The sequence below is a fragment of the Rhinoraja longicauda genome, chromosome 11 (assembly GCF_053455715.1).
Source record: "Rhinoraja longicauda isolate Sanriku21f chromosome 11, sRhiLon1.1, whole genome shotgun sequence".
NCBI classification, from domain to species: Eukaryota; Metazoa; Chordata; class Chondrichthyes; order Rajiformes; family Arhynchobatidae; genus Rhinoraja; species Rhinoraja longicauda.
In genome coordinates, this window is record NC_135963.1 from 7357613 (window position 1) to 7379745 (window position 22133).

The 22133-nt window shown below is 48.0% G+C and overlaps 1 protein-coding gene across 1 annotated transcript in view; it reads right to left on the minus strand.

The window, feature by feature from the left end:
- Nucleotides 1-22133, minus strand: part of LOC144598025 (uncharacterized) — a 222304-nt gene that overhangs the window by 21148 nt on the left and 179023 nt on the right. The window contains exon 4 of the mRNA XM_078407898.1: nt 12794-12999. Within this exon, the coding sequence (XP_078264024.1) occupies nt 12794-12999 (206 nt within the window). The remainder of the gene's footprint in view (nt 1-12793; nt 13000-22133) is intronic.

Here is a 22133-nt window from a genome sequence, read left to right on the forward strand (position 1 = left end):
TGAATTTATGAATTTACGATTAAACAGTGAAATTGTTCACGGTCCCAGATGCCTGTTTGAATTTATAATAATAATAATAATAATAATACATTACATTTATATAGCGCTTTTCATACACTCAAAGACGCTTTACAGGGATTTAGAGAACATAGGGAAGTGAATAAATAGATAAATAAGTAAACGAACAGAGAAAGGAGACAGAAGGTGAGGTGACCTTCAGTGGTTGAAGGCAGTACTGAATAGGTGAGACTTCAGCAATGTTTTGAATGTGGTGAGTGTGGAGGAGTCTCTGACGGTTTGAGGTAGTGAGTTCCATAGGGTGGGAGCAGCGATGGAGAAAGCCCTGTCCCCCCAGGATCTGAGTTTGGTCTGGATGTGGGGGGATAGGAGATTGGCAGCAGCAGAGCGGAGGGTGCAGGTGGGAGTGTGCCTGTGGAGGAGGTCGGTCAGGTAGGATGGGGCCAGTTTATGAAAGGGTGCAGCTTTTACAATCGATTTAAAACGTAGAACAGTACTGTAAAGAACCAGGCCCTTCGGCCCCCAATGTCTCTGCTGAACACGATGCCAAAACAAACTCCTATCTGCCTGCACGCTGTACACATTCCTCCCCTCCCTGTGTATACCCACGTGCTTATCTAAAGGCCTCTTCAACACCACTGTCCTCTCTGCCACCACCACCACCCCTTGGCAGTGCGTTCCAGGCACCCACCACCCACTGTGTAAAACCCTTGCCCCGTACAGCTCCTTTAGACTTTGCCCCTTTCACCTTAAACCTTTGTCTTTGATATTTTCAGTCATGGGAAACAGATTCTGACTGTCTACAATATCTCTGCCTCTCGCTATTTAGCATACTTCTGACGGGTCTATTTCATGTGATTATTTCATTTTCTAATTCTGATCATGAATTAAAAAGGACTTTATGGTGTGGCGTTCTAACAGTCAAGAGACAATAGACAATAGACAATAGGTGCAGGAGGAGGCCATTCGGCCCTTCGAGCCAGCACTGCCATTCAATGTGATCATGGCTGATCATTCTCAATCAGTACCCCGTTCTCTATCCAGCTCTCTCATTGTGGGAGTCAACTTAAACTCCACTTGGAGCCACTCTCAACAGGTCAGTGACTAGTTTAGTTTTGTTTGGAGATGCAGTGCTGAAACAGGCCCTTCAGCCCACTGAGTCAGCACCGACCAGCAATTCCCCACTCGTTAACACTATCCTACGCTAGGGACAATTTTTACATTTACATCAAGTCAATTAGCCTACAAATCTGTACGCCTTTGGAGTGTGGGAGGAAACCGAGGTTCTCGGAAAAAACCCACGCAGGTCACGGGGAGAACGTACAAATTCTGTACAGACAGCACCCGCAGTCGGGATCGAACCCGGGTGTCTGGCGCTGTAAGCTCTGTAAGCACTGTAAGGCAGCAACTCTACCGCTGCGCCACAGTGCCGCCCCAGGTTATTACATGCCCCTAGGCTTGTGTCATATTAGGAAATGGGTTGATCTAGTTGCTGAGGAATGGGTCTCCAGGAATGAATAGTTTGTGGTGGTCCCTGGTGGTGAGCCACGCGTGGTGCGAACCCTCGGCTCGGGGGTTGAGGTCCCGGAACTTGGAATGGGGAGGAGTGGCAGCTGGTAGTGGAGTCCCAGGAGGAGTTGAGCTGGTTGGGGGTTTGGGGAGCTGTGTGGTGCTTGAGGAATAAAGAAGACTTCGCTTGACACGTGTCCCGTTTCATTGGCTTTGCTTGACACTCGTGTCCCGCTTCAAGTTCATCTCCCTCACACGATCAGGGCGGCACAGTGGCACAACTGCTGGAGCTGCTGTCCCTCACAGCACCCGAGACCAATCTATAAATCGTTCCCTAGTGTGTAGGGAGTGAACGGGAAGGTGGGATAACATAGAACTAGTGCGTAAGGGTGATCGATGGTGGGCGTGCACTTGGTGGGCTGAAGGGCCTGTTTTCATGCCCTTTATCACTCAATTAAACTAAACTAAACTACCTTCTAACTTCAGATAGCCCTTGCTTTCCCTCTCTATCCCCTCTCCCTTCCGAGTTTTCCCACCAGTCTTACTGTCCCAGACTACATGCTATCTTTGTCCCCCCCCCTCCCCTGATATCTCAACCTAAAACGTCACCCATTCCTTCTCTCCCGAGACGCTGCCTGACCCGCTGAGTTACTCCACCATTTTGTGTCGACCTTCTCCCCGTGTACGTTCTCCCCATGACTTGAGTGGGTTTTCTCCGAGATCTTCAGTTTCCTCCCACACTCCAAAGACGTGCAGGTTTTGTAGGATAATTGGCTTGGTATAAATCTAGAGTTAGATTTTTTAGATTTAGAGATACAGCGCAGAAACAGGCCCTTCGGCCCTCCGGGTCCGTGCCGCCCAGCGATCCCCGCACACTAATACTATCCTACACTAAATTGACCCTAGTGTGTGTAGGATAGTGTAAGTGCCTTCCGAGTCTGCAGCTCTAAACTAAATTAAACTAAACTAATCTACCGGCAGCAACACCGGGGAGAGAAAGAAAGGAAATCAAATCCATAGGCTCTGCCAGCATGCCAATGAGATGAAGCAAACGTCTTGTAGAAGGGCACACAGGCTAATGAGCAAGGGACAAGGATGTGTTTCAGTTAGCAGGTTAGACTGGATTCGAGTCGACACGGGGCACCAAAAGACCTAATTGATATCTGCTTGTGCTTTGACTGCAGTGGCTGCCATTACGGAGTAAGATTTCACAATGTGCATAATGAATGTTTCTTTATGAAGAATATCTGGCTTGGACGATATTCCCAATAAGCACCCATGGGAATTGGTCCACATGGAAAAATGCCCAATGAATTCAAGCAGATGGAAAAATCTGGCTCGATGCACATTCAATTATACCAGCAGCTACAACCGATCCTTTATCCATTGTATGTCTGTCCATGACAGTTGTACTTAACCCTTTAAACTGCCCGTGATCACAAAGTGCGTTGGAAAAGAAACTCCAGCAGTTTCCACGATGCTTGCCTATGGTTCTGCTCGTTACAAAGTTGTCTGCAGCCAACGAAACACTTTAGAAGTGTGGTCACGGTAGCAATGTATCACTCAGTTATCACTCAGTTTAGTTTATTGTCACGTGTACCGAGGTACAGTGAAAAGCTTTTGTCGCCTGCTATCTAGTCAGCAGAAGGACAACACATGATTACCATCGAGCCATTTACAGCGTACAGATACTTGATAAGAGTTAGATAGAGCTCTTAAAGACAGCGGAGTCAAAGGATACGGGAAGAAGGCAGGAACGGGGTACTGATTGTGGATGATCAGCCATGATCACAGTGAATGGCAGTGCTGGCGCGAAGGGCCGAATGGCCTCCTCCTGCACCCATTGTCTATTGTATATTGATAAGGAAATAACGTTAGGTGCAAGGTAAAGCCAGTAAAGTCCGATCAAGGATAGTCCGAGGGTCACCAAAGAGGTGGACAGTAGTTTAGCACTGCTCTCTGGTTGTTGGTAGGATGATTCAGTTGCCTGATAACAGCTGGGAAGAAACTGTCCCTGAATCTGGAGATTCGAGAGAGGGGAGAAGAGGGAGTGGCCAGGGTGCGATTCGTCCTTGATGATGCTGCTGGCAGCGTGAGGTGTAGATGGTGTCAATGCTTTGGTTTGTGTGATGGTCTGGGCTGCAATTTCACTGCAATTTCTTGGAGCTGTTCCCAAACCAAGCTGTGACGCATGCTGATACAATGCTTTCTATGGGGCATCTGCAGAGGTTGCTGAGAGTTGTAAGAGACGTGCCGCACTTGCTAAGCCTTCTGAGGATGTAGAGGCATGGTGTGCTTCCTTGGTCGTTGCTTCAATAGGGGTGGTCCAGGAGAGGTTGTTGGTGATATTGACTAGAAAATGCGGTAGTCAGGGAGCACAGCACAGTGGCGCAGCGAGTAGAGCAGTTGCCTTATGAGGCACAGCATCAATCCTGACTATGAGTGCTGTCTGTGTGGTGTTTGCATGGTTTCTCTGAGACCCCGTGGGTTTCCGCCGGGTGCCCCTGTTTTTTCTCCCGCGTTCTAATGACGTGCGGGTTTTATGGGTTCGTTGGCCCTCTGTAAATTGCCTTTGGGGAGTGGGTGTGAAGGTGGGGTAACATGGAACTAGTGTGAGCCGCTGAGCGATGGTCGGCTCCGACCTGGTGGGCCTAAAGGGCCCGTTTCCATGCTGCGTTTTGCAATTCAATCAATCAATTAGTGAACAGCAGGCTTCCATAATCAGTAATCAAATAATTACCAGTTAACTTACTTTTCTGTTGTTGATTTGGGGACACGTATTGGCTGCATGGCGATGGATTTGTTCTATTTCTGTCCTTGAAATACAGGCATGGGATACTTTATCTCCACTTAAGAGGGCAGGTATAGTTGCCAACTGTCCCGTATTAGCCAGGACATCCCCTATTTTGGGTTAGATTGATTTGTCCCGTACGGGGCACCCTTGTCCCGCATTAGGCCTGAAGGGCACGGTAGGCCTGGAGACTGTAGACCCGGACACTGTAGGCCCGGACACTGTAGGCCCGGACACTGTAGGCCCGAGGACTGCTGTAGGCCCGAGGATCGCTGTAGGTCCGGACAGTGTAGGCCCGGACACTGTAGGCCCGGACACCGTAGGCCCAGACACTGTAGGCCTGAACACTGTAGGCCCGGGGGTGGCTGTAGGTCCGGACACTGTAGGCCCGGACACTGTAGGCCCATGATCGTGACGGTATATCCATATACACTGTCTCACACACTGCAAACATATGCTCAGTGTGGAATGGAATGAGGTTGTCTCATCAGTCGCGGTGTTGTCCTCCTTCCCATCCATAGTTATGTTCATACTTAGGTTTCTTCATGGATTTGTGTAGGAAGGAAGTGCAGATGCTGGTTTACACCAAAGAGAGTCTGAAGAAGGGTCTCGACCCGAAACATCACCCATTCCTTCTCTCCAGAGATGCTGCCTGCCCCGCTGAGTGTCTATCTTTCTTCATAAGTTCATAACTGATAGGAGCAGAATTAGGCCATTCGGCCCATCAAGTCTACTTCGCCATTCAATCGTGGCTGATCTATCTCTCCTTCCTAGCCCCATTCTTCTGACTTTAAAAAAAAGATTTTTAGAGATACAGCGCAGAAACAGGCCCTTCGGCCCACCGGGTCCGTGCCGCCCAGCGATCCCCGCGCACTAACACTATCCTACACCCACTAGGGACAATTTTTACATTTGCCCAGCCAATTAACCTACATACCTGTACGTCTTTGGAGTGTGGGAGGAAACCGAAGATCTCGGAGAAAACCCACGCAGGTCACGGGGAGAAAGTACAAACTCCGTACAGACGGCGCCCGTAGTCAGGATCGAACTTGAGTCTCCGGCGCAGCATTCACTGTAAGGCAGCAACTCTACCGCTGCGCCACCGTGCCACTGCTCAACACTGCTGACACCCATACTAATCAAGAATCTATCTATCTTTGCCTTAAAAATATCCATTGACTTGGCCTCCACAGCATTCGGTGGCAATGAATTCCACAGATTCACCACCCTCTGACCAAAGAAATTCCCTCTCATCTCATGAACCTTCCTGCACCTTTACAGGTCAGTCTGAAGAAGGGTCTCGACCCGAAACATCACCCATTCCTTCTCTCCCAAGATGCTGCCTGACCTGCTGTCAGTGTGACAGGCAGCATTTTGTGAATAATCTGCACCTTTACAAGTTCTTCAATGCACGATTGCTATCCTCACACGTGCAGACGGGATTTAAAAATACACTGGAATCTGGAGATCAATTTCAATCTAAACTGACTTGCACCTCCTCCAACCTCATCTACTGTATCCGCTGTTCCAGGTGTGGACTCCTGTATATCGACGAGACCAAGCGCAGGCTCGGCGATCGTTTCGCTGAACACCTCCGCTCAGTCCGCCTGAACCTACCTGATCTCCTCCATTGTCAGAGTGAGGCCCAGTGCAAATTGGCGGAAGAGCGCCTCATATTTGGCCTGGGCAGCTTCCACCCCAGCGGTATGAACATTGTCTTCTCTAACTTCAAGTAACCCTTGCTTTCCCTTTCTTTCCATCCCTCCCCATTCCCAGTTCTCCCACCAGTTTGACTGTCTCCGACTACATTTTAAAGTAGACACAAAATGCTGGAGTAACTCAGCGGGTCAGGCAGCATCTCTGGAGAGAAGGAATGGGTGACAGTTCTTCAGACACGACCCGAAACGTCACCCATTCCTTCTCTCCAGAGATGCTGCCTGACCCACTGAGTTACTCCAGCATTTTGTGTCTACCTTCGATTTAAACCAGCATCTGCAGTTTTCTTTCCGATTACATTTAATCTCTGTTTGCTTTGGTGTTACCTTCTCCCAGCCAACAATGATCGATTCTACATTTCCCTTGATCTCTATCCCCTTTGTCCTGGTCTCACACCTAACACTTCCTTATCCATGTATCTCCCTCTCCCGTGACAAGGGTCTCGACCCGAAAATTCACCCATTCCTTCTCTCCAGAGATGCTGCCTGTCCCGCTGAGTTACTCCAGCATTTTGTGTCTATCTTAATCGAAGTTGACCCAGCTCATTGAAGTCAAAGACACCAATGTCAATATCTTGGCTCTGGTCCATGTTTTTTTTTGTTGTTCGGTTTAGATCTGGATTTCTTTGTAAATAGAGAAATCCAGCAACTTGCAAAGAATCCAAGGCCAGCCTTATTGAATTGATCAAGTGCGGGTCAGTCTGACATTTTCGCTTGGCACTAATCACGGCACCATTATGTGGTGCAAAAATACTTCATTGGCACGAAATTAGAGCCGCAACTTCAGGCTTTAGAACTGCCACCACAGCTTCTTCTGGGTATCCATTACCACTGAAGCAGCGGAGCAAGCCACAAATAACAGTGCTAAATCCCATTATTGCAGAGGATTGTACACTTTAGATACTTTAATGCATCGGGCAACTGACAACGACCCTGTTAGAAACTTAATTGACTTCTGCAGACAAATTACCATTCTCACTCGGTTGGCTCACTCCATTTCAGCATGAGGCTTTACTTTAGTTTAGTTTAGTTTGGAGATGCCATCGCCAACCAGCGATCCCCGCACACTAACACTATCCCACACACACACACACACACACACACACACACACACACACACACACACACACACACGCACGCACGCACGCACGCACACACACACACACACACATACACACACACGCACGCACGCACGCACGCACGCACGCACGCACGCACGCACGCACGCACGCACGCACGCACACACACACACGCACACAATGTTGAAAGACTGGATCGACTAGGCTTGTATACACTGGAATGTAGAAGGATGAGAGGAGATCTTATCGAAACGAAATAAGATTATTAAGGGGTTGGACACGTTAGAGGCAGGAAACATGTTCCCAATGTTGGGGGAGTCCAGAACAAGGGGCCACAGTTTAAGAATAAGGGGTAGGCCATTTAGAACTGAGATGGGGAAAAACCTTTTTCAGTCAGAGAGTTGTAAATCTGTGGAATTCTCTGCCTCAGAAGGCAGTGGAGGCCAATTCTCTGAATGCATTCGAGAGAGAGCTAGATAGAGCTCTTAAGGATAGCGGAGTCAGGGGGTATGGGGAGAAGGCAGGAACGGGGTACTGATTGAGAATGATCAGCCATGATCACATTGAATGGCGGTGCTGACTCGAAGGGCCGAATGGCCTCCATCCTGCGCCTATTGTCTACTGTCACACACACACACACACACACACACACACACACACACACACACACACACACACACACACACACACACACACACACACACACACACACACACACACACTTGGGACAATTTACAATTTTACCAAAGCCAATCAGCCTACAAACCTGTACGTCTTTGGAGTGTGGGAGGAAACTGGAGCTCCCGGGGAAAACCCACGCAGGTCACGGGAAGAACGTGCAAACTCCGCACAGACAGCGCCCGCAGTCGGGGTCGAACCCGGGTCTCTGGCGCTGTAAGGCAGCAACTCTACCGCTGCGCCACCTTTGCATCATCCACTAACACAAGTGGTGCTTTCCAAAGCCTTAGATCTCTCCACAGAGTAGTTTTTCTCCTGCTCTTGTCTCCATTGTCCATTTAATGTCCTATTTACGTTCGATCAGTGCAGAAGCAGGGTCTATCCATTTTCATCCACTCACAGTTTTAAAGATTTGATAAAATCACTCTATTCCAATGCAAGTGCTGAACTTCTGTTCTCATTGTTATACTGTTTACAGTGAATTATGTTTACATATTCTGTTGTGCCGCTGCAAGTAAGAATTATATTGTTCTATCTGGGACACGTGACAATAAAACACTTGACTCATGACTCTGGGTAAAAGTCTCTGTGCATTCATAGAGTCATAGAGTGACACACAGCACGGAGACAGGCTCACGGGCCCACACCGGCCAACATACCCCAGTTACACCAGTCCCACCTGCCTGTGTTTGGACCAGATCCATCCTCACCTGTCCTGTCTATGCATGTCTATTCCCCTTGTAAATGCATACATTGAAGAATGTTCTTCACCCAGGGGTGGTTAACATCTGGATTGCGTCGCTCAACGGCACGTTTGAAGTAAGTGCCCTCACAACACGTAAGAAGTACGGTTGCCATGGGTTATGGGGCAAAGGCAGGAGAACGGGGTTGAGAGGGAAAGATAGATTAGCCATGATTGAATGGCGAAGTAGACTTGATGGGCCGAATGGCCTAATTCTGGTCATAGAACTTCTGAACATGAAATACTTGTTTAAGTTCCAGGAGCAGAATTAGGTCATTCAGCCCGTCGAGTGTACGCCACCATTCAATCATGGCTGATCTATCGTTCCCTCTCAACCCCATTCACCTGCCTTTGCCCCACAAAACCTGACACGCAAACATCCTATACTTTCATCGGCTGGCAACTGTATTGTGGTTTTCATTTGAAATCGAGGCAAGAATCATTCCAACAAAGCAACAACAGTTACTACCAACAGAGTTGACGTTTAATAAACTTGAAGTGCCATGGCAGACGGCTGTAGGTCGAGGTTTTAATGTTTTGACGGTCCGTATTGATACGATGGGCCAAAGGGCCTGTTTCTCTATTGTAAGTTTCTACTACCCTGTGACCCTATTAAACATGAATTGTTTGTGTTTATATTGGTCCCCCTTACTAAATGCATCACTCCTCCCTGAGGAACACCACACAAGGTTTGGAGGGAGACGGGCCAAACGCAGGAAGGTGGAACAAGTGTTGAGGGGGCGTGTTGGTCGGCATGGGCATGTTGGGCCGAAGGGCCTGTTTCCACGCTGTTTGACTCTATGACTCCATCTCCCTGCCCCCAAATCTTTTCCCTTCATCCCCGCTCTGCTTTGAAATCTCAGCTGTTAGAGAATTGGATTCACTTTGTCATTTTGATATCAATTGTGTACGCCCTTGTCAAGTTTATTAAATGTCAACTCTGTTGGTAGTAACTGTTGTTGCTTTGTTGGAATGATTCTTGCCTCGATTTCAAATGAAAACCGCAATACAGTTGCCAGCCGTTGAAAGTGTAGGATGTTTGCGTGTCAGGAAGTGTCAGGTTTTGTGGGGCAAAGGCAGGTGAATGGGGTTGAGAGGGAAAGATAGGTCAGCCATGATTGAATGGTGGCGTACACTGGATGGGCCGAATGGCCCAATTCTGCTCCTGGAACTTATAAGGTCCGAGAAGGTCATAAGGTCATAAGTCATAAGGTCAAAAGTGATAGGAGTAGAATTAGGCCATTTGGCCCATCAAGTCTACTCCGCCATTCAATCATGGGTGATCCATCTCTCCCTCCTAACCCCATTCTCCCCATAACCCCTGACACCTGTACTGATGAAGTTGTACCACACGCATTCTGTACACTGTGGACGGCTTGATTGTAATCATGTACAGTCTTTCCGCCGACTGGATAGCACGCAACATAAAAGCTTTTCACTGCACCTTGGAACACGTGACAATAAATTAAACTAAACTGAACTAGTCACCGGCTTGTGCACTGCCACAAGGGTGCTAATGATGAACACACTATGGGCAGCACGATGGCGCAGCGGTAGAGTTGCTGCCTCACAGCGCCAGAGACCCGGGTTCGATCCTGACCACGGATGCTGTCTGTACGGAGTTTGTACGTTCTCCCCGTGACCGCGTGGGTTTTCTCTGAGAAATTCGGTTTCCTCTCACACTCCAAAGACGTACAGGTATGTAGGATAATTGCCTTGGTATCAATATAAATTGCCCCTAGTGTGTGCAGGATAGTGTTAATAGACAAAAGGCAATAGGTGCAGGAGGAGGCCATTCGGCCCTTCGAGCCAGCACCGCCATTCAATGTGATCATGGCTGATCATTCTCAATCAGTACCCCGTTCCTGCCTTCTCCCCATACCCCCTGACTCCGCTATCCTTAAGAGCTCTATCTAGCTCTCTCTTGAATGCATTCAGAGAATTGGCCTCCACTGCCTTCTGAGGCAGAGAATTCCACAGATTTACAACTCTCTGACTGAAAACGTTTTTCCTCATCTCAGTTCTAAATGGCCTATCCCTTATTCTTAAACTGTGGCCCCTTGTTCTGGACTCCCCCAACATTGGGAACATGTTTCCTGCCTCTAACGTGTCCAAGCCCTTAATAATCTTATACGTTTCGATAAGATCTCCTCTCATCCTTCTAAATTCCAGTGTATACAATGTGCGGGGATCGCTGGTCGGTGCGGACTCGGTGGGTCGAAGGGCCTGTTTCCGCGCTGTATCTCTAAACCAAACTGAACTAAACACTACACTTGTTTTAGTGTGTAGTCTAGTGTGACAGATCCTACTTGTACATCAGATGCTGACTGAAGGTATAAAATCAAGCATGTGTGGACTTGTAAATGCTCCATAGTCTGAAACAATCCAAAAGCTCTTAGTAAATTGGTGTCTCAACCCCCTTATTATTTATCAAGCATGTGGCATGCTTTCCTGTAGCCACTGGCTAAGGCGGCACTGTGGAACGACTGGTAGACCCGTTGCCTCACAGCGCCAGAGTCCCAGTTTCGATTCTGACCTCGAGTGCACTCTGTGTGGAGTGTACACATTCTCCCTGTGACCACGTGGGTTTACTCCATGTTTCATAAGATCATAAGTGCTAGGAGCAGAATTAGGCCATTTGGCCCATCAAGTCTACTCCGCCATTCAATCATGGCTGATCTATCTCTCCCTCCCAACCCCATTGTCCTGCCTTCTCCCCATAACCTCTGACACCCGTACTAATCAAGAACCTATCTATCTCGGCCTTTCTCGGCCTATCTATCTCGGCCTATCTATCTGCGGCACGGTGGCGCAGCGGTAGAGTTGCTGCCTTACAGCGAATGCAGCGCCGGAGACAGGTTTGATCCTGACTACGGGCGCCATCTGTGCGGAGTTTGTACGTTCTCCCTGTGACCTGCGTGGGTTTTCTCCGAGATCTTCGCTTTCCTCCCACTCTCCAAAGACGTACAGGTATGTAGGTTAATTGGCTGGGCAAATGTAAAAATTGTCCCTAGTGGGTGTAGGATAGTGTTAGTGTGCGGGGATCGCTGGGCGGCACGGACCCGGGGGGCCGAAGGGTCTGTTTCTGCGCTGTATCTCTAAATCTAAAAAATCTAAATCTAAATCTAAATAAATCCACTGACTTGGCCTCCACAGCCTTCTGCGGCAAAGAATTCCACAGATTCACCACCCTCTGACTAAAGAAATTCCTCCTCATCTCCTTCTTAAAAGAACATATGACCCCTAATCCTAGACTCTCCCACTAGTGGAAACATCCTCTCCACATCCACTCTATCCAAGCCTTTCACTATTCTGTAAGTTTCAATGAGGTCCCCCCCCAATCTTTCTAAACTCCAGCGAGTACAGGCCCAATGCCGTCAAACGTTGCCGTCCCACATCCCAAAGACTTTGCTTCTTTGTAGGTTAATTGGCCTCTGTAAAATTGCCGGTAATGTGTAGCGAGTGGTCAAGAAAGTGGAGTAACATAGAACTAGCATGCACGAGCTAACGATGGTCAGCGTGGACTTGCTGGGCCGAAGAGTCTGTTTCCATGCTATATCTCTAAACTTTGACAAGTAAGTGGATAGGAAATAGGGTTGCCAACTTTCTCACTCCCAAATAAGGGACAAAGGATGACGTCACCGCCCCGCGCCCCATGTGACCTCACCCAGCTAGCGGCCATGTGCTCCCGCTCCACCAATGGCGGCCGCCCGAGATGGGAGGCAGGTTGCTAAGCAACCTCCGTTAGGCGGCGTCAGGGCCTACACTGTCTGGGACTACAGCGCCCCCCGGGCTACAGTGTACGGGCCTACAGTGTCCAGGCTTACAGTGTCTGGGCCTACAGTGCTGTCTGGGCCTAATAAGGGACAAGGGCGGTCCCTTACGGGACAAACCAATTTAGCCCAAAATACGGGATGTCCCGGCTAACATGGGACAGTTGGCAACGCTAAAAGAAAAGGTTTAGAGGGACATGGGCCAAATGCCGGCTGGTGGGACAAGCATAGATGGGACATCTTGGTCGGCGTGGGCAAGTTGAGCCACAGGGCCTGCTTCCATGCTGCATGAGTCAATGACTCGATAAACTAAACAAAGCTTTAAGGAGGGGATTTATTCACAAAATGCTGGAGTAAATCAGCGGGTCAGGCAGCATCGCAGGAGAGAAGGAATGGGTGATGTTTCGGGTCGAGACCCTTCTTCAGTGCTTGAAAGGAGATAATCTACAACCTGGAGTGCAGGGAAGGCAATTTCTGCTTCTACTCACTTGATCAGCAAGGTTTCTGATATCAACCCGAAGCAAACAGAGGCGGCTTTGAAAAGGAGATGAGGCGGTGGGTCCTCGAAGGCTGTCATCATCTTGTAGACGGTGATCGGTACGATGGCCATGAGTCCCAGGATCGCTGAGAGCATCAACCAGTTCTGCCAACGAACAGCAACCAGCCTCCACGCCGAGACGTTCTGTAAATGGTACTGTGGGCACAGAAAGAGATGTTTAGTGGAGAGACTAGATGACCCTTGGACCAAATCTGTCCTGCATTGGTCTAGCACCCTCCCCTCCCCCTCTCCAAAAGTGCACAGCAAGATCCCAGGGTATATCCGAGTCTGTGGCAGCTCTTTGGCCCACTAGGTCTGCGCCAACCAGTGATCCCCGCACACTAAAACTATCCTACACACTCACACAAGGGACAGTGTACGTTTATACCAAGCCAATTAACCAACAAACCTGTACGTCTTTGGAGTGTGGGAGGAAACCGGAGCACCCGGAGAAAACCCACACAAGTTTGTAACTGATAGGGAGCAGAATGAGGCCATTCAGCCCAGCATTCAAACATGGCTGATCAATTATAGGGGGAACGTACAAATTCCGTACGGACAGCAGCCAGTAGTCAGGATCGGACACGGGTCTCTGGCGCTGTGAGGCAGCAGCTCTACCTCTGCGCCCTATGATAGTCCGAGACCCATTGCCGGGACAAACGGTGAGAGTAAATCCAATAGACAATAGACAATAGGTGCAGGAGGAAGCCAATTCAGCCCTTCGAGCCAGCACCGCCATTCAATGTGATCATGGCTGATCATTCTCAATCAGTACCCCGTTCCTGCCTTCTCCCCATACCCCCTGACTCCGCTATCCTTAAGAGCTCTTTCTAGCTCTCTCTCGAATGCAATCGGAGAATTGGCCTCCACTGCCTTCTGAGGCAGAGAATTCCACAGATTCACAACTCTCTGACTGAAAAAGTTTTTCCTCATCTCAGTTCTAAATGGCCTACCCCTTATTCTTAAACTGTGGCCCCTTGTTCTGGACTCCCCCAACATTGGGAACATGTTTCCTGCCTCTAACGTGTCCAACCCCTTAATTGCAGAGAAATTCTTCAAGAAATGGTGGCCAAATCCTATCCTTCCAATGTTGCCTTAATGTGCCCATTCTATGAGAACAGATCTGAAATTTTTAGGTGACGTTTTGAATGAGATCTTTTCTCATCCTTTAAACTCTGGAGAATTCCCGCCCCTCCGGCTTCACGTTTTATTCCTCCTCCCTCCTTATCTGACACCCTTTCGTATCCTTTTCACCTCTGGCCTTTGTCCAGCCGTCTGCCAAAGAAACCCTCCCCTCATTTGTATTCACCGATCACTTGCCAGGCTTTTCCCTGCCCCCACTTTGCTTTTTCTCCTTTCTCCCCCCCCCCCCATCACCTGTCCACCCCCCACCACAATCAGTCTGAGGAAAGGTCCTGACCCGAATCACGGCCCGTCATTTCCCTCCGCAGAGGCTGCCTGACCTGCCGAGTAACTCCATCACTTTGTGTTTAGACAATAGACAATAGACAATAAACAATAGGTGCAGGAGGAGGCCATTCGGCCCTTCGAGCCAGCACCGCCATTCAATGTGATCATGGCTGATCATTCTCAATCAGTACCCCGTTCCCGCCTTCTCCCCATACCCCCTGACTCCGCTATCCTTAAGAGCTCTATCTAGCTCTGTCCTGAATGCATTTCAGAGAATTGGCCTCCACTGCCTTCTGAGGCAGAGAATTCCACAGATTCACAACTCTCTGACTGAAAAGGTTTTTCCTCATCTCAGTTCCAAATGGCCTACCCCTTATTCTTAAACTGTGGCCCCTTATTCTGGACTCCCCCAACATTGGGAACATGTTTCCTGCCTCTGACGTGTCCAACCCCTTAATTGGAGAGAAATTCTTCAAGAAATGGTGGTCAAATGTGTTGGATGCATTGCACGCAAATAGCCTACAGCCAGAAGAAGAGAAAAAAAACTAGGCCGAGGAACGGCAAGGCAATAACTCACGTCCGATGACGTGTAATTATTACTGCAATTCATTTTGCAAAGTTCAAATAAAATTATAGCTGTAAGTACATATTGGTTTACTCAACAACTCTGCCGGCTGTAAATCTATCCAAATGCTATCTTATGAGAAAATAGGGTAACTATTAAACATGCAACTTATAGTGTTAAACTAGCGAGGATGGTCTTTATTATAAAATGCATTTATATTCAAAAGCATGCACATCCCGAGCAGAATCTTTAAATCTACTTCTGCAGACGACCTTGTATATTTATCCACATTTTACAATGGAATTATCTTTGTTGTCTTCCGGTTTGCAATATATAGAACAGTAAACACCAGAAAACCTTTTTCTAAATATTCCAATATGATTTTTTAAATGCCCGCAGCAATGTATTAAACAACGCATAGTGAAGTTCATTTTCTCAATATGGTCTAAATTTAATTCCAAAAATTATTTAAAGAGAGAATTTTGTTTTTGCCCAGTTTTTCTGTCCAGCTTTTACTTTTTTTTCCACTTGATCAGCTCGGCTTTCTTCCAAATTTTATCTCCTCTGGTTCTTGATTCCCCTACTCTGGGTCAAAGATACTGTGCATTTACCCTATCAATTCCTCTCTACTTTATTTATTCCTCACATGATCTTATACACCTTGATAAGGTCACCCCTCGTCCTCTTGCACTCCAAGGAATAAAGTCCTAGCCTTGCCTCATTTTATCATCATGGATCATCAGGGCGTGTATCATCATGGTGGCGTAGCGGTAGAGTTGCTGCCTTACTGTGCCAGAGCCCCGGGTTCGATCCTGACTACGGGTGCCGTCTGTACTGAGTTTGTACGTTATCCCCTTGGACACGTGGGTTTTCTCCCAGTGCTCCGGTTTCCTCCCACACCCAAAATACGTACAGGTTTGTAGGTTAATTGGCCTGGTACAAATTGCAAATTATCCCTAGTGAGAGTAGGATAGTATTAGTGCGCGGGGATAGCTGGTCGGCGCAGACTCAGTGGGCCGAAGGGCCTATTTCCACGCTGTATCTGTAAACTAAACGAAGAACTAATTTTCCCAAAAATCTAGGGAATGCAGGTCCGATCAACATCTCTCCTCATACAACAGTCCTACCATCTGACGAACTTTCTTTACAGCAGGTATAGCCTTTCTTAGCTACGGGTGATGGGCGGAGGGCGATACCATTGTGGCATTTATGAGGCTTTTGGATAGGCACATGGATATGCTGAGAATGGGGTGATATAGATCACGTGCAGGAAGATGAGATTAATTTATCTCGGTATCATGTTCAGTTGGCCGAGTTGCCTGATCCCTGTGCTGTAGTTTTCTGTAGAAGGTAGACACAAAAAGCTGAGGTAACTCAACGGGTCAGGCAGCATCTCTGGAGAAAAGGAATAGGTGACGTTTTGGCTCAGACCCTTCTTCAGACTGAAAGATAAAGGTAGGGAGTGGGGGGAGGGTGGGTGGAAACTGGAGGTGAGAAAAGGTCAGAACAAGGGGATCTTATCGGATGGTATAAGATTATTAAGAGGTTGGACACGTTAGAGGCAGGAAACATGTTCCCAATGTTGGGGGAGTCCACAGCAAGGGGCCACAGTTTAAGAATAAGGGGTAGGCCATTTAGAACTGAGATGAGGAAAAACTTTTTCAGTCAGAGCGTTGTAAATCTGTGGAATTCGCTGCCTCAGAAGGCAGTGGAGGCCAATTCTCTGAATGCATTCAAGAGAGAGCTAGATAGAGCTCTTAAGGATAGCGGAGTCAGGGGGTATGGGGAGAAGGCAGGAACGGGGTACTGATTGAGAATGATCAGCGATGATCACATTGAACGGCGCTGCAGGCTCGAAGGGCCGAATGGCCTCCTCCTGCACCTATTGTCTATTGTCTAAATCAAGGCCAGCAGCAGATGATCTTTAGATCTCCGTCAGGACAGTTCGTCTGTTTGTTTTTATGTCATGACTGTTTTTGTAAAGCGTCTTTGAGCACTTGGAAAAGCTCTATATAAAATAAATGTTTATTATTATTATTATTATTTTTATAGACTTTAGAGATACATTGCGGAAACAGGCCCTTCGGCCCACGAGTCTGTACTGACCAGCGATCACCCCATACACTAACACTATCCTACGCACACTAGGGACAATTTTACAACTTACCAGGCCAATTAACCCACAAACCTGTACGTCTTTGGAGTGTGGGAGGAAACCAGAGCACCCGGAGAAAACCCACGAGGTCACAGGGAGAATGTGCAAACTCCGGGCAGACAGCACCCGTAGTCAGGATCGAACTCGGGTCTCTGGCGCTGTGAGGCAGCAGCTCTATTGCTGCACCACCGTGCCGCCACCTCAGGAGGGGTGGAGTTCATAGTGGCCCCATTGTTGGCTGGGGTAGATGTGCTAACGAGAGGGATACAAGGATGTAAACAGTGGAACTGGCAGGACGACCAGGGTACTTTTCTATGTTCCATGTTCTAGATAAGGAAACCAAACTGGAGACAATACTCTGGCACGGTCTCACCGAGCCACCGATAATTGCAACAAGCCTAGCGTGCTTCTGTGCTCAAAACTGTAGCTGGGAGGGCCAAGAAATCCCATGAATAACAAGCCAGGAATGAGAACGTGCAATTTTTAATTAAGATTTTAAATGATTTACAGAGCACTGAATAAAGATTGGAGCATATGTTTATGATTTATTGGAGAAACTGAAATATACATGCTTTTATAAAAAATTAAGTATTTTTTTAAAAATCCATTCTTTTGGGTAAAATTTTTATGGGAGAATTAAAATCCGCATACATAAACGTAGCAACGAGCTCGACGGGAGTTTGATAAACACCAATGATGGCCCTGTACGTCGTGACAATTTCAACATCAAACTGGTGCAATAAATCGCAATACTTTCAGGGTACATAACGTCAAGAGTAACCACCTGAGATTCATGGCGGTTCAAGTGATGCATTTGGACTTCACTGGGAGAGAAAGTAGGACAGGGTGGAAGCACTGACAACGACATTGAGATTAGCGGTGTTCATTGTAGACCAGTCACTATATTTCTGATCCAGGCCGGGTCTTCAATAGACAATAGACAATAGGTGCAGGACGAGGCCATAACCTCACACTTATCCACATTAAACTGCATCTGCCATGCATCTGCCCACTCACACAACCTGTCCAAGTCACCCTGCAACCTCATAGCATCTTCCTCACAGTTCACACTACCACCCAGCTTTGTATCATCTGCAAATTTGCTAATGGCACTTTTAATCCCTTCATCCAAGTCATTAATGTATATTGTAAATAGCTGCGGTCCCAGCACCGAGCCTTGCGGTACCCCACTAGTCACTGCCTGCCATTCTGAAAGGGACCCATTTATCCCCACTCTTTGCTTTCTGTCTGTCAACCAATTTTCTATCCACGTCAGTACCCTACCCCCAATACCATGTGCTCTAATTTTGCCCACTAATCTCCTATGTGGAACCTTGTCAAAGGCTTTCTGAAAGTCGAAGTACACCACATCCACCGGCTCTCCCCTGTCAATTTTCCTAGTTACATCCTCAAAGAATTCCAGATTAGTCAAGCATGATTTCCCCTTCGTAAATCCATGCTGACTCGGAACGATCCTGTTACTGCTATCCAAATGCTCCGCAATTTCGTCTTTTATAATTGACTCCAGCATCTTCCCCACCACTGATGTCAGACTAACTGGTCTATAATTTCCCGTTTTCTCTCTCCCTCCTTTCGTAAATGGAATGTGTCTTGCACATGTGTGGTCGTAGCTTTATTGATAAGATATTAGATGGTTGAGATCGTGGGACTGTTTCTCTGCAGTCTCCAATGCTTATGGCTGATAAAGGACTTTATATGAAGTTAAACGTCTCGTCGTCATTACAACTTCTTACATTCATGTACGTAAAAGGGATCAAGAGTCAAGTGCCTTGAGTCGCTGTCATTTTCACCGCGTAAGACTGCCCTGGGCGAGGGTTTAGAGGAGGTGTACAAGAACGATCCCAGGAATGAGTGGGTTAACATATTTTGAATGAGCGTTTGACGGCACTGGGCCTGTACTCGCTGGAGTTTAGACGAATGAGGGGTGGGGGGACCTCATTGAAACGTACCGAACAGTGAAAGGCCTGGATAGAGTGGATGTGGAGAGGATGTTTCCACTAGTGGGAGAGTCTAGGACTAGAGGCCACAGCCTCACAATTAAAGGACGTTCCTTTAGGAAGGAGATGTGGAGGAATTTCTTTAGTCAGAGGGCGGTGAAATCTGTGGAATTCATTGCCACAGTAGGCTGTGGAGGCCAAGTCAATGGATATTTTTAAGGCAGAGATAGACAGATACTTGATTAGTACGGGTGTCGGGGGTTATGGGGAGAAGGCAGGAGAATGAGGTTAGGAGGGAGAGATGGATCAGCCATGATTGAATTGTGGAGTACACTTGATGGGCCGAATGGCCTAATTCTGCTCCTATCACTTATGAACAATGAAGACCATAAGATAATAAGAAATAGAAGTAGAATTAGACCATTTAGCCCATCAAGTCTATTGCACCATTCAATCGTGGCTGATCTATCATTCCCTCTCATCCCCATTCTCCTGGCTTCTCCCTGTAACCTTTGATGCCCATCCCAATCAAGAACTTGTCAATCTCCACTTTAAAAACACCCCATGACTTGGCCTCCAAAGAATTCCATAGATTCACCACCCTTTGGCTAAAGAAATTCCTCCTCATCCCCATACTAAAGGTACATCCTTCAATTCTGAGGCTGTGCCCTCTGGTTCTAGACTCTCCCTTCCGTGCCCGCTCCATCTCGGCCTTTCATTATTTGTTGGACTCCATTCTACTGCTCTACTGCCTTCTCCCTACAACACCTTTACTGATCAAGAATTTGTCAATCTCCACCTTAAAGTTACCCATTGACTTGACGTCCACAGCCACCTGTAGCAACGAATCGGAGGCAGAAGTTCGAAGGTCGACCACCAAGTATCACCACGAATACCAGTGTTGTGTTGAAACATGACATTGACCGCCGTAATGTTAGGTGAGCGCGATCACTGGGCAGGGAGGTTAGAGGGGTCACAGAGACATAGTCATAGTCATAGAAAATTGTGATAATAATAATAATAATGCATTACATTTATATAGCGCTCTTCTAAACACTCAAAGACGCTTTACAGGGTTTACTAAAACATAGAAAATAAAATAAATAGATAAATAAGTAACCGAAGAGAAAAGGAAAAAGAAGGTGAGGTAACGGTCAGTGATTGAAGGCAGTGCTGAACAGGTGAGACTTCAGTGATGTTTTGAATGTGGTGAGTGAGGAGGAGTCTCTGATGGTTTGGGGTAGTGAGTTCCAGAGGGTGGGAGCAGCGATGGAGAAAGCCCTGTCCCCCCAGGATCTGAGTTTGGTCCGGATGGGGGGGGGGGACAGGAGGTTTGCAGCAGCAGAGCGGAGGTTACGGGTTGGAGTGTGTCTGTGGAGGAGGTCAGTCAGGTAGGATGGGGCCAGGTTATGGAGGGCTTTGTAGGTCATGAGGAGGATTTTGTACTGGATTCTCTGGGGGATGGGGAGCCAGTGGAGCTTGTAAAGGACGGGGGTGATATGGTCACGGATCGGGGAGTGGGTGAGTAGACGGGCAGCGGAGTTCTGGATGTGTTGGAGTTTGTTGATGATTTTTGAGGCCATTCGGCCCAACTCATCCACACTGACCAGTGGGTACACTTCCCATACAATCCCATCTCCAGGCACTTGGTCACTGCGACATGAATATTGACTTCAAATTTAAAAAAACAGTCTGAAGAAGGGTCTCGACCCGAAACGTCACCCAATCCTTCTCTCCAGAGATGCAGCCTGTCCCGCTGAGTTACTCCAGCATTTTGTGTCAGTCTTCATGTAACCCTTGCCTTCCCTTGCTCGACATCCTTCCGCCTTCCTGGTTTTCCGCCCAGTCTGACTGTCCCCCGATTACGTTTTTATCTCTGTATGCTTCGTTGTCACCTTCTCGGAGCTAACAATGATCTATTCCACTTTTTCCTTGATCCGTCATCCCCTTTGATGTCTCGTTCTCACACCTTACACGTCCTTACCTCTGCGTCTCCCTCTCCCCTGACTCTCAGTCTGAAGAAGGGTCTCGATCCGAAACGTCACCCATGACGCAGACTGCCCCGCTGAGTTACTCCAACATTTTGTGCCTATCGCCGGTGTATACCAGCATCTGCAGTTCCTTCGTACACAGTGAAATTGTTCACAGTCTCAGATTGGTGACGTTTCAGGATGGGACCCTTCTTCAAACTTCTGACTGAGTCTGAGGAAGGGTCTTGTCCTGAAACGTCACCCATTTCTTCTCTCCGGAGATGCTGCCTGTCCCGCTGAGTTACTCTAGCATTTTGTGTCTATCGTCGGTGTAGGCCAGCATCTGCAGTTCAGTCCTACACACTTGGACTGCCGGAGCAATTTAAATGCACAGCCAAACGCTCCTCACATGCTCTCAGTGACCCCACCTCTACCACTCTCTCAGGCTAATCGTTCCAGATACTTAATCCTCTCTGGGTGTAATAGGACCGTGCCTATGCGGGCGGCACGGTGGCGCAGCGGTAGTGTTGCTGCCTTACAGCACTTGCAGCGCCTGGGACGCGGGTTCCATCCCGACTACGGGCGCTGTCTGTACGGAGTTTGTACGTTCTCCCCGTGACCTGCGTGGGTTTTCTCCGGGTGCTCCGGTTTCATCCCACACTCCAAAGACATACAGGCATGTAGGTTACTTGGCTTGGTGCGGTGCGGACTCGGTGGGCCGAAGGGCCTGTTTCTGCGCTGTATCGAAAACTATAAAACTAAATATCCCCTCTAAATAAGGGAGTTTTTTTTTTAGATTTAGATTTAGAGATACAGCACGGAAACAGGCCCTTCGGCCCACCGAGTCCGCGCCGCCCAGCGATCCCCGCACATTAACACTATCCTACACACACTAGGGACAATTTTTACATATTACCCAGTCAACTAACCTACATACCTGTACGTCTTTGGAGTGTGGGAGGAAACCGAAGATCTCGGAGAAAACCCACGCAGGTCACGGGGAGAACGTACAAACTCCGTACAGACGGCGCCCATAGTCAGGATCGAACCTGAGTCTCCGGCGCTGCATTCGCTGTAAGGCAGCAACTCTACCACGGGGAGACAGCAGGAGGGTGGAAAATCGTGAATGCACAGAGTCTTTTACCCAGTGTTGGGAAACCAAGAAGCAGAGCACCCAGGTTTGGGCTGAGAGGGGCTGGATTTACTCGGGGTACATTTTCCACTTAGAAGGT